The following is a 13245-nucleotide window of genomic DNA, read 5'->3' on the forward strand; positions in this document are numbered from 1 at the left end:
ACACGTGTTATCATAATGCTGTATTGCATCTTATGTTCTCTGAGTGCGATACACGTTCAATGTGCTAACCGATGAGCACACGCTATGTGCTGCTGCAACTGTCCTGCTTGAGTTCTTCCGTGAACATGACATTTTTTTCCTGGAAAGTCCACGGCCTACTTTGCTTTTCCCACCCCGGAACGGATAAAAAAAATAATAAAGTGGGATCTCAAATGTAACACGTTTCCACAGGATTGAAAAAACAACAGCATTCAGTTAAAGAAAAAAAAATGTTGGAGACAGCAAAATGTCCTGGAATTGATGTTGTATATTTCCTAGAATCGCTTTGGTTATTTCTAGGAATGTTTCACCCATGACTCCAATGACTACACTCACTGGACACTACATTAAGTACTCAATCAAAAGGGATCCAGCACAAGAGCAGCACAAACATAATCAAAAACATATTGTTATATTATGCAGGTATAACTAGCATATTTCTCCACTGAGTATTTTGTTTGAAGATAATCAAAATTCTCATTTTTGATGATTGTAAACACATTTTACCCCATCTAGCAACTAATTTTAATATCTAGAAAGAAAAAAAACATACAATCAAATAGCTGACATTTTATCAATTAGATTGCAGAAATTTAACAAAAGGCTCAAAAATGCTAATATGAAGTGAAATACGAAATTTCTATGAAAGATGTAAGTGGCTCTATTTTTTCCCGAAATGATTCATATCCATCTCAGAGTAAATGACCATATAGATGACAATTTGGCGTCTGTTTTGGATCCCTCCCTACTACAACACACTCGATTCAAACGATCAGCTCATCAGCATGCTCGGTAGAAGTCTGAAATGATCCTGATCATTTGAGTCAGGTGTGTTGTAGCAGAGAGGGATCCAAAACAGGCAGGATATGACTCTCGAGGAACCGGAGTTCCCTACCCCTGCTCTAGACGGAAGCCCGTTTAAAATCAGAGGCGGAGCGGCCTGTAGGTGGGTACTATTTTTTTCCCCGCCGAAAAAAAGGCGAATGGCGGACGACGAATAATGGACCAGATGGACGTTGTCTGCTGTGGTAAGTCTGTCCTCCTGTGTAGGCCTCTTTCTTTTTTGGACTCCACCATGCAAACTTCTGAACTTAACATATCCACTAAAAGCAGCATGAGCAGTCAAAATATGTCATCTTTATTAAACCACCTCGGGCTCCTTCTTATTACAGTGCACTGCAAATCAGTTGATAAATGCGCTCAACAGCAGACATGGAGACTCTTTGGATCCCATGTTCAAAAACAGCTGGCACACTCAAGAATAACCACAGAACGGCTGTTTATAAAAATACAGACAACGGACGCATAACAAAATATATTACAGCTTAATATACAAATATATAAATGTACATTCAATAAATACAATACGGTGTATTCTTGAGATGTATTATGGCTACGGTGTTGGAAGGTCCATCACAAACTCCAGCGGCTTGCGTGTGTATTTTTATTTCCAGCAATCATGTAACATGTGTGGCCTGTGAAAGTAAGGCTGCAATCTCAAACTGGGCATAGTTCTTTTGTTTGACGAAAGTGTTTTAAAGTGACCTGTGATACAATAACCAAAACGCAATCCAATCAAATGAACAAAATTCTGAATTCCAAATATAAAACACCGATTTTTTATATATATATATATATATATATATATATATATATAAAAATGGTATTTACAAGACCAATGTGATTCAGTAGATAGTCAATAACTCTTTGGTCCCTGTCGATTGTTGGCAGTTAGTAGTTAGGCAAAGGGACAAAAAAAAAAAGATCAGCGTTTTGCATTTTTAAGACAAACACTACAAAAATGTGCCTAAATTACACCTGTCACAATGAATCACTCCGGTGAGCAGCAATCCAAAGTTCATACAGGCACAAGTGTGTATAAACAATATACAGTAAGCATAAACAAATGATTGAAAAGAGAACGTATAGAAATGTCAAATGGGAGCACATCATCACTTGTGTAACATTTTTTTCCAAGGTTGAGAGTCATCTTGTATTCGGTAAGTGTGTGCTTTTGTACTTCTTTGGCTGTGCATCATGATGATCGGTTCATCTTGATGATGTGCAGAATGATGATGATGATGATGATGGTGGTGGGTGGTGCTAGTGCATGTGTTCAATTGCATCTTCAAGCATCATTCTGACCAAACTGACTCCCCTGCGTCTTCAACTTGTGCATCCTGCAGAAAGAAGAAAGAAGTTCAAAATTTTAAACTCCAAATATATATATATATATATATATATATATATATATATATATATATATATATATATATATATATATATATATATATATATATATATATATTTATATTTATATTTATATTTCTGGGAAGGGTTTCCTATCTTAAATGTCTGCTAAATGAGCAATCGGGGTTATTGTTTCAATGTCGACTTTCTCCGAGAGCTCCAGCTTCCTCCCAAATCCACCAAACATGCATTTTAGGTTAAGTGAAGATTCTAAATTGGTAAGAATGTGAGTGTGAATGTTTGTCTGTATGTGCCCTGCGATTGTTTACCCCGACTCTCGCCAGCTCACCGGCAATGGTAAGAGGACAAATAACTGATGAATGGCTAGATTTCCCATGTTAAATGTCTACTGGAATGAGGACCACATCTCGGTGAAATTTGGTTTGACATCAGATCAGCCCCTCTGCATGTTTGCATGTATTATAAATACCCACAATAAAGAAAACACAGGTTGGAAAAATACATGAGAACCAACCACAAAAATGACCGCGTCTCCTCTTAAACTTACAATTTCTCTTTACGACTCATGGTAACTTCTTTGGACTTGACAAACTCTGCAGCTTCTCCTCCTCTGACCAGGTCAGTGAACTCCGCTTCCTTTGCCCGGAAGATCACCCTGCAATGATGATAATAATCATAATTAAAGCTGCAAACACCAATGAAATGACCCCCACACCCCATTTCATAAAAAAACATCTCCTTTATTGTTGCATTTTTAATAAAGAAAAAAGCACTGTATCATACAATATGAATATAAAAAGATAATAAAAACAAATTAAGAAAATGTAAAGAAATAACATGCATGTGTTGAATGTCTTTAAGGGGGTGTGACTGAGTGATTGACGTCAGGAGCTGCAGTCATGCAGTCCTCCATACTCCTTGTGAGTGTTTTCATTTTGCATTAGTTTTTTTTTAATAAGTAGAGTGTTCGTTAAGTGCAAGGTAAAAAAAAAAAAGGGACTAAGTATTGTGTTGTAAAGTAAGCTCCAATTCTCAAACGACTGTGTGGCCTTATTTCTTCTGGACGGACAAACAGCAATACCGAAATGAATACATTTCTAATGCATTTACATGTTAGCTAAGGGACTTACTTGGACTGGGTCTCCCCCGACTTGATTCGCAGCTTTCGGACATAGAACTTGTTGCTGCCCCACCAGTCCGACCAGCTGATGATGGAGTCCTTCTCCCAGCGCAGTTTGACGATCATCAGGTCGCCGATGTCCACGTCAGTTGTGACAAGGAAGGACAGCGTGCTGTTGCCGTCCATGATGGGCCTGCGGGAGAGGGGGGCGGGGTTAGGTGGGTTCACAGGAGAGCGTTCGAATGTGGCTGACATCGTGTACTATCGTGCAAGTGAGCGGAAGCAACTGTAACATACAGCGGTTAGCTTGCCGTCTTAATTTAGAGTCACGCTAACAGTGATTTTTTTTTAAAACTATGGCGGGACACTTTATTAGGTACACTTGTCAAAAGCTGTGTTTCTTGCTTACCGGTACTCAAATTCATCATGTACTCCCATCTTTGAAATCAGCGTCAAAAATATATTGTTTTAATCCATTGCTATTCTTGCTGCTGTTTACATTCACTTCAGTCCATATAATTTATTCATGTAGTTTGTCATTCACATCTGCATATATTATAGCATAATTACGTACAGTTCCCATTTATATACAGTGACTGTAAATATGTACATCAATATTGTGGATTGTTTAATTAAAAATTGAGTGTTATTAATCTTCAGTAAGGCTAATTTAAGACTTTAAAAAAAATGTAATTTTTTGTTAATCAACGTTAGTACTGTATTATGTGCCAGGATTATGTACATAATCAAGTGTAACATACGTACAGGACAAAGGGGATGTCTTGTTTCTCTCCATGGGTTCCATACAGGGAAATTTTTACAGGCTGCTCATTGAAGGTCAGGCTTTCCTTGCTGAACAGATGCATCTTCACTTGGTAGTGGAAAACTAAAAAGACATACACATTATACATTACACTAAGAAGTTAACGAGTTTGCACATTTAAATGATTCCACCTCCACTGTCATTTAAAATTAGAAAAGCAACTTTTTGTATCTACATGAAAGGAAAGTGGATTTTCTGTTGGATACGAGCATGCTACCTTTCAATGCACATTGCTACCTTACACAGTGGAAAATACTGAAATAAACTTTGCACTTGTATTGGTACATGTCGCCTTTCCTGTGCCACCTCCCATTTGCTAAAATATCTATTCATGTGACTTCCTGAACACTTGCAACTTGATGTAGTGCTAGTACTGCTATTAGAGGTACGTATTTGGACTAATTCCATGTGCAATTAGTTGTTTGTGTCCTTTTGATGCTGGTTAATACTGAGTGTCTGAGTGTGAGCTGTGGTCGAAATCAGCTCCTGTATAAGTGTGCCCATTGTGTTCATGTGTTGTACTGTTGTGCATGCCTTAATAAATGGCTCAAAATCGCATTGGTGACTGTGACTCTCCTTTCCCACATGTGGGGGCATTACAGTAAGTCATCTGTAGCAAACCCATAAAAAAAGATTGCTATAAACTACAGATTTCTGCTATGTAGCAGGGACTCCCACGTTACAAAACTAGATGAGTTCCACCAAAAACAAATTCTATTTAAGGCCATGGCAAAAATGTAACAGCAAGCAACACTCCTCCGACGTTTACCTTTGTAGGGCATCATTTCCCGAGTCTTGAGGTACATCTTGGCACTGCGCGTCATGCGGACCTTGTTGATGTTGTAGCCGATCTTGTTGCAGCGGTTCTTGCGGCAGCTGAGGCACAGGCCCTTGTTGAAAGCCTCGCGCGAGTTGCAGCGGAAGGCCATGCTTTGCTGCTGCGTATTGAGGAGGGAGTCGATGAACAGGTGGATGGAGCGCTCGTGGGAGCACTTGACCAGTTGGTCCATGTCTGCACACACACACGCAGTACACATTAAATGCATGTTATCGCTAGTGGCACCAGGCTACAGATGATCTAGATTTGATCCACTGTGTGGTGCTCTCGGGACATGACAATTTAATAAGAACTCATCATACAAAAGTCACCATATTGTTGCTGTCCAATGAAAAACATGTCCAAATATTGAGAGGTTTTTGCTACATTCCCAAAAAAATTCTAATTTGGAGAAAATATAAAAATATGCCAAAAAATAAACTTTATGTTGATTTGGCATATGTTGATAGAGAGACAAAGATCTTGTATGTATGTCCGGGAGGAGCTAAGTTTAGCCTGGATCATTAGTAGAAGTTACGGAGAGTGTTGGCCATGCAGTTAGAAGATCGCGAAATGGTATTCGAATGTTTTGGGGGAGCCAAGCAAACAAAAGTGCATAGTACAGACAAAAACAGAACCTCCAGCCTGGTTCCTTAAGTTTGGTGGAGGTAACAAAAAAAAAAAAAAAAAAAGCTTTCTCGCATGACTCCAAAATCCAATCCGATTTCGACTGCTCGTACATTTTGTATAAAATCCAACTAGATATCCGTGAGAACAGTTACCTCCAGATGATATCAGTCACTTTCTGCTGTGCTGTGTTAATACCGTACAGTCAAGGGAGTGAAGCAGCAAATCATCGAACAAGGCTTTCATCTCGGCACGAGCCAAAACAGGCCTGTGCGATCTACTGTAATTCTTTATGTTGAGCGACCAGAGGGCAACCGTTGCCTCTATTGTGCAAGTGATGTGTGAGAAGCCAAAATGTTGGTGTCGTAAAATGTATAGCCCAGCCTCCTCCATTGTTTTTTTTGGAAGACCATCTAAGCGGTGTCTCATTGTTTCAACAGCTGGAACATGAATCTAGCTTCAAGATGTACACGCTGCAGATTCCGAGTTAAAACGTAAAGAATCTTATAGTCTTAATCCAAAACCGACATGCTCGAGTGGGGAGAGTAGTGGACATACTTTGCAGGCCCTTGATGCCTTCCAGCGCGATCCCCCTCAGAGTGTTCTGGATGTCGCAGCCCGGTTGGAAGGTGCCACCGTTGGGGTAGATGTCGATGTGGCCCACGGGCTTCTGGATGCCGATGCTGCGGCCCGGCGAGCCTCGGGTGTTGGTGTGCAGGACGTCCACGAACTGGGCGTCGTCTCTGGACAGCGTGTTCTGGTCGTCGGCGTGCTCGAACGTGGGACCGGCGGGATCCAGTCCTGCAATACAATACATCTTCATTTATATAACGCTTTTACGACAGATGCAGCTGTGGCAAAGCGCTTTATAGCGCATATAACGTGCCGGTTGTCATGTTACGGTGTTACATAGACAATATGGTCAGTTGCTTTTAGTCTGGACTTAAGTGTAGAGAAATTGACATTTATGAGAAGTGGGTCAGAGTTTTTAAAGATGGATCAACTGGCAAACAAAGCCCACTGGCTAGCACTAATAGGGCATGTGCATACATTTACAGACTTGGAATGTCGTAGCCGTCAGATTATGTTTCACTGGTATGTAGCGTTAGCAAAAATTATTGCTTCCAGTCATGCGGTGGTAAAGTGGCCCACACTTCATAAGGCACACTAACACTGTTGTTGTAAAAATGGGCCTTCCCCAAAATAATAATGCTCAGTTTTGATTGACACTGCGCAATGACAATGAGGGGAATTTACCCTCAATTTTGAGAAGACTTACATATTTCCGTAAGAAAATTCACTCATTTAATGGAGACATTTTACAAATTCACCTTTATCTGACAATATATATTTTTTTTAAATAAATGTTTAATGTCTCACATTCAACAGTCATCTCCTCAGGATTTTCACACAGTTTCTACCAAAATTGCCATTCCTACTTCAACACAATATCTTTCTGTTCATAATAGAAGGATTTTTAATACTGAGGGTCGACCATATATTCAGAAACATTTTGCAGTGTGCTGCAGTGCAGTTCTGCAGTCTGTACACCGCTGCAAAGGGCAGACACAATGATGAGCATATTGTGTAAATCAGTCATTCCCAACCACTGTGTCAAGGCACATAAGTGTGAAATTATCCAATTTTCCAGATTATCGGAATTTCGGTATACAATATAGAATTTTTGTGACATTTTTCTTTGGCGGTGTGCTGTGAGAGTTTTAAAGTGAAATACAGTGTGTGTACTGGCACATTAAACTCATGAACAGATGCATTAACCATAATAATAGGTAGTGATGGACGTGTTCGGTTTACCTGTGATCCTGCTGATCTTGTGGTCGGTGAGGTCCCCGGCAATCCCGGCCACGTGCGCCCCCAGACTGTAACCCAGCAGGTGAATCTTGTCCCACGACAGCTGCAGCTCTTTCTGAACGGATCACAACAACAACAACCACGCTGACTGTCTTACAACTAATATACACACACGCTTACATGAGGATTACGAACTAATAACTGGCAGTACAAGGTCCGAAAGGCCCTGTGGCTGCCTGTGTTCATAAGACTGACTGTTGTTTGGAATGTAATTAGGGATTAAAGGAATTGAGCGTTCTGTCCAAAAAATATGAATTTCAACAAAGATGTCACGCAAAAGTAAGGTAAACAATTTCCAGTCATTACTGGAACATTTTTGAAAATATATGTAATGCTTAATTAAAAACCGATCCCTGTAAAGGAGGCTTGTAAAAAGTCTTTATAGGAAATCACAAGCAGTAGGACTAGATTTTAAAGCACAATGATCTAGTAATTGGTCACGTGATCATATTAATCTTTTGAAACCACCACCACCATTTGCTTGTTTGTTTGTTAGGTGAGGGATTCCACAAAAATGTACTTTTCGGAGAGGTGCAACATGTGTTGAAGATTAAATTTACAGCACTATAGTTCTTGTAACTTTTTTTAAGAATCATTGGAATTTGCCATAATTCTATAATGATTTGGAAAAAAAAAAAAGGTACAATCCAGTTGTCTTCCATCTTTGTTTATAACCAAGAAGTAGCTTGCTAGCTTTCTATAGCAAACACACAAATGATCTTTTCACTTTATTTTGCTGAGAAATTTACTTTCAGTTGTGTCATTGTGTCACGGTGACCCCATCCCGAGAATTAAAATGGTACAGTTTTTTTTTTTTTTTAATAATTCAACCTTGGCAGGGGTCTTTGCTCTTCTGCTGACTGACATTGTCGCTCTCAAATTGTTATTAGAGGGGCTCCTGCCATACTTAATGTTCTTTATTCAATTGTATTACGTGGAGGGCCTAGAATTGTTTTTTAATAGAAATATTTATTGTAATTCAGATTTTACTATTACATTAGGGTAGGTTAGTGATAGACTGAGGCACATTCTGACCTGTGAACAACCTGGGGTTACGTTACCATTGTATGAATGGAACTTAAAATTTGTTGTTGTTGTTATTAGTTTTCTTTCCTGGCCTCAATGCAAAACAACAACAGCAGCCACAAAAAGACAATTTCACGTTCATCCACAATTTAATACAAAGGAGGACTCACTTGTATCCAGGTGACAAACTTGGCCACGTCTCGGCCCACCAGTTTGGTGTAGGCCGCGGAGGTCGGGTAGTGCTGGTTAGCGCGTGTCAGCCAGTCCACCACGATCACGTTGGCGTTGGGCACGCGCTCGTACAGGGCCGACACCAGCTTGGGCACCCAGCTCTCAAACATGCCTGTTACCTATGTAGTATCAACACACACATGCACGAGTGAGGTCAGATGCCCAGGGATTGGATTCATTCCCAACTCGCAATACTGCCTGCATTCATGTGGAATTTGAACAGTGAACTCAGTTTTAAAACGGGGGATCCAAACGTAAAAATCAGCAATATAGAGAGGCCATATTAAACCATATAAAATATTTACAGAATATAGTTTACCACATCAGGGCTCCAGGCCAATTTATTTTTCCTATAGGAGCACTTGTGAAGTAAAAACAAGCCACTGCATTGAATTAAAAAATGCAATACACAAACTTCCTAACAACTGCAGTTGGCTAGCAACCAGTCCAGGGTGTACTCGTCTGCCCAAAGTCAGCTGGGATAGGCTCCAGCTCACCCATGACCCTAATGAGGATAAAGCCCATTGTAGAAAATGGATGGATTTCCTAACAAACCACATCAAACAGCAAACCATCCAGTCAGGCAAACAGCAATCCATCCAGTCAGGCGGCATTCCAAATAGAACCTCATTCCACATGTTGGGGTCAAGAGGTGTTTTTGTGAATGTGCACGTACCGTCCAGCCGTGGATGATGACAAACGTCTGCTTCTGCGCATTGAACTCGCACTCCTGGATAGTGTCGGGCCTCCCGGCCACAATGTAACACATGTCTTCATCTGGAATGTCGGCCGTGCGCAGGGAGAATTTGGACACGATGTCTGTGTAGTCGGTGAGCCACTCGGTAGTGGTGGCGGGTGGGGAGGTGGGGGTGACGCTGCTGTTCACTGTGGCACCACACACATGCATACACACACTAACATGAAACGTCATAGAGGCACAAAAGTCCTGTGCTGTACATAGATAATCGGGTCCAGTCATAGTTTTATAGAATCATTATTACATAATTAATGTTTTTCTTTTGCAAAAGACAACAAAAACATGTATCGTATTGCCATTTAATACTTCCCAGTTAGGAATCTACTTCAATTTTACATTTAGCTCTGCAGGCAGGTGCATAAAACAAAGACTATGTCGCCCCCTTCTGCATTTAAAGCACACCTGCCGCACATAGCAGTTTTAAATTGAACATTGAAAAATTAACGAAACTGACGAATTGAGATTTTCTTATCAAACAAATTTGAACACAAAACAACAAGATTCAGTAGTTTTTCCAAATTTTGGTCATTAATGAAAATCAATTTTCGTAGGTTTTAAGTGAAAAATGATTACTTAAACGGTTTAAATTAAACCCCATGCCTGTATTGTGAGCTATTCTCATACTTTATATAATCCATGAAATCCTAATCTGTAAAAGCAATAATTAGGTTGAATGGGTGATTGTGTATGTGTGTTGATTATCTTTTTTTACATTAAAGGTCCCAGAAGCAGGCTTCACTTAATGTACACATGGAGGTGACTGTATGAGATGTTTTGCAGACAGACCTGCAGGCGTCTACTTAATAAACTTTTAATGGGATTATTCTCGGGCAATTAACACCCATATTAAATTAATCAATCAATTTAGCATCATATCAGATAATGTGGGTACAATATTCCGTATTGTGAAAAAGGCAATTCAAAGTTCTGATTTTGTCGCTCTTACCAAACACAGAGTTGGTGGTGAGTTCAGGGTCCGAACAAAAAATGGCAAAGATTTTTCCCAAAAGTATCCAAGCAGTGAAAAAACGTATGTTTTCTTTGCCCATATTACTACAACGTTGGTCCTGTGAGGTGTCTTGAGTAATGTTGGATGATCGATATTCGAATTTTAAAATATAAATGTAGTGGCGTCGTACACGCGCGGAGTCAACTTTCTTTACGGTCTGTCACGGTTGGCGCTCCAAGTCAGCTTTAAGAATAGCTTATTTGCATATTACAACATGATTGGATGCCTCTTTAGGGGCGGGGATTCCCCAAGGGTCTCTTCGACTAGAGTTGACCATTCACTCAGTTTGGAAAACTGCAGAGCAGAGTATACGGAAATATTCATAATTCCCTCACTTCTCCCTCCACCTCCACATTCATACGAATTATGTGCATGAAATATAAGCAGGTGCATTTCAATAATTTCTACAAAACTTTTTTTCAGCAATTCAATTAAAAAAGTGAATTTAATGGAAATACACAAATGAATATGAAATTGATATACTGTACTGTAATTATTATCATACAGACATAATATACAAAAAATGACTTTATCACATGAAAATGACGATAAATATAAAACTATAAAACTAAACTAGACCTTAAAAATGGCACACACAGTATATACACAGTATATCAAAATTTTCTCTTTCTATATTTTTGTTTTTCATTTTCAGTTCATTTTTTGCAGGTTAAAATGTAACCTGTGTAACACATACACATGCATTAGCATTGTTAACTTATACAAGTGTGCTTGATTATGCATTTACTGTAAATTCTGCTTTTAAGTTTGGTATATTCATTTTAAATAAAACCTAAAATCAGTGGCAACGTATAAAAATGTAACTGAAGAGTGATCATTTTTGTAACTTTCAAATTATAACAACCCCCAAAAAGATTTTCCCTTACAACATGGCTTTGATATGACACATTTGAATAATGTGGATTAATAAAGACAGCAGGGACCTCTGGTGTTAAAACCACACAGTGCAACGATGAGGAACAACAACACAACGCTGATAGTCAAAGAGAGGAAAAAGAAAAAGCTAGTCTTGCATCATGTTAGATGTAAAGTCTGTTTGCACACAGTACCGAGGTGGTAAAAAGTGATCAACACCGTGTGGGATAGGACGAGGAGCCTAAACGAGACCATGTGTCTGACTTTGATGATGAATTCCATTCCCAAACACCTTTGTGGGAACCGCCATTCATTTTATCGACTGTACTTTTCCTATAATATTAGTGTATGTTCTCAGTTGTCACTTCTTGCGGTGAAGCAGAGGATGGAATGACCATGTTTTTGCAACAATTGAGCAAATGTTTATTATCATAAATTATGAACATCCACGGCACGGTGGAATAGTGGTTTGCACATCTGCTGCACGGTTCGAATCTTGGCTATGGCCTTGTTGTGTGCGATTTACGAGTTTCCTTCCACATTCTACATTTGGTTAATTGTATTGTAGGTTAAAACTGATGCGTTCGAGCTGTGGGTTATCAGGTTATCAGTAAAAATGATTCAAATTTAATTACAATGTTGGTGAATGCACAAATTTGCCCCTTTTTTTGGGAGGGGGGGGGCTCCTGAAAAGTGACGATTATGCAGGCCGGCCCCTTACCCAATGTGATTACGAATGCTTGTTTGAGCCCACCACGAGCAGTCCATGCTGTCTCTCTCATTCAAAGTCAGCGGGAATTAACTCCAGAGGACAAGCGCGATAGAAAAAGGAAGGATGTTTTGCAGATTTTTACCTAACGGTTCCTTTGAGGTTTTATGTGTTTTTATAATTGCATGGGGAGCAGGATCAAATGCTCTCACAGGCCGCCGGTTGGCAGCGTAAAGTGAAACCATTTTCTGCACAGTAATCAGCTACCCTATATTCTACAAATATAGTCCCCGGGGTTTTTCATCACACATGTAGCTTTATATTTATATACATGTGATGTCTTGCTGTGTGTCGGGAAGTCCGTTTGTTTGCATCCAGAGCAGAAAGCCCAACCCAATGATTAGAGAGAAGAACTACACCTATCCCTCAGTCTTTAACCCCAACATTCCCCACTCAGCTCAGACAGCAAGCTGACGATGAGCAGCGAAAACCACAGAAGACGAAATGTTAAAAACAGAAACTCCCCATTGAAATACTTGGAAATGTTTAATTTCATTCTAACAGTGAATTTGTTTTTTTCTCCACTACTACCAATACTACCTTGGCATGTTTTTAGAGCATTTAAAGCACTTGGTTTTTTTTTTAAAGGTCTTTGAAGATACTTTTAGAATAATACAAACGCATTTAAAAACATCATATATTGGGGGAGAACAAGAGCAATGAGCATGACAAAAATACTGTCCAAACAGTGTTTAAATGTTCTGATCCCTCTGTATTTACAGTCAGCAACTCCTGTATTTTCCCCCTCGCAATATGAATCAATAATCGTGCCCAAGAATGGAGATTAGAAAACGAACCGACTGCCGTCACTTTCTGCATGATTTGACATTCAACAATCTTTAGCAAAAAGTAGGCTGAGCTTGAAATACTTCCTGTTTTCACTCTTCTTCATTCAAATTTACACAGTGTTAAACATAATAAGTGTGCTGACAACGGGAGGCAGAACAAAGCCGTTATAAAAACTGTTCAAAAAAATAGCCGGACCACAAACTCGCAATGGAGGTTGATTTACTGTACCTTTTAGGAATAAAACTGCATTTTTTAATAAACACTTGGGCCTACTATGAT

At 39.5% G+C, this 13245-nt stretch overlaps 1 protein-coding gene across 1 annotated transcript; it reads right to left on the minus strand.

The window, feature by feature from the left end:
• Window positions 1-1156: 1156 nt before the first annotated feature.
• On the minus strand, window positions 1157-10699 carry lpla (lipoprotein lipase a). The gene is made up of 10 exons (XM_086047129.1): window positions 10470-10699; window positions 9443-9651; window positions 8706-8885; window positions 7453-7564; window positions 6196-6438; window positions 4963-5205; window positions 4136-4256; window positions 3381-3563; window positions 2798-2905; window positions 1157-2219 (listed from the first exon to the last, which is right to left on the minus strand). Exons 1-10 carry the CDS (start codon window positions 10570-10572, stop codon window positions 2168-2170), a joined length of 1554 nt encoding a protein of 517 aa, XP_085903255.1. The 5' UTR covers window positions 10573-10699; the 3' UTR covers window positions 1157-2167.
• Between the last annotated feature and the right edge of the window lie 2546 nt (window positions 10700-13245).

Source organism: Filicampus tigris, chromosome 12, assembly GCF_054856515.1.
Source record: "Filicampus tigris isolate MCC_2025a chromosome 12, RoL_Ftig_1.0, whole genome shotgun sequence".
NCBI classification, from domain to species: Eukaryota; Metazoa; Chordata; class Actinopteri; order Syngnathiformes; family Syngnathidae; genus Filicampus; species Filicampus tigris.

Bases quoted from the DNA above. Each gene is read 5' to 3' on its own strand.
- lpla (XM_086047129.1), bottom strand. From the start codon at position 10,572: ATGGGCAAAGAAAACATACGTTTTTTCACTGCTTGGATACTTTTGGGA. The intron at 4,257-4,962 runs GTAAACGTCGGA...ATGTCTTTTTAG, and splicing joins GGAAATGATGCCCTACAAAG to TTTTCCACTACCAAGTGAAG. The intron at 2,220-2,797 runs GTAAGTTTAAGA...TTCTTTCTGCAG, and splicing joins ATGAGTCGTAAAGAGAAATT to GATGCACAAGTTGAAGACGC.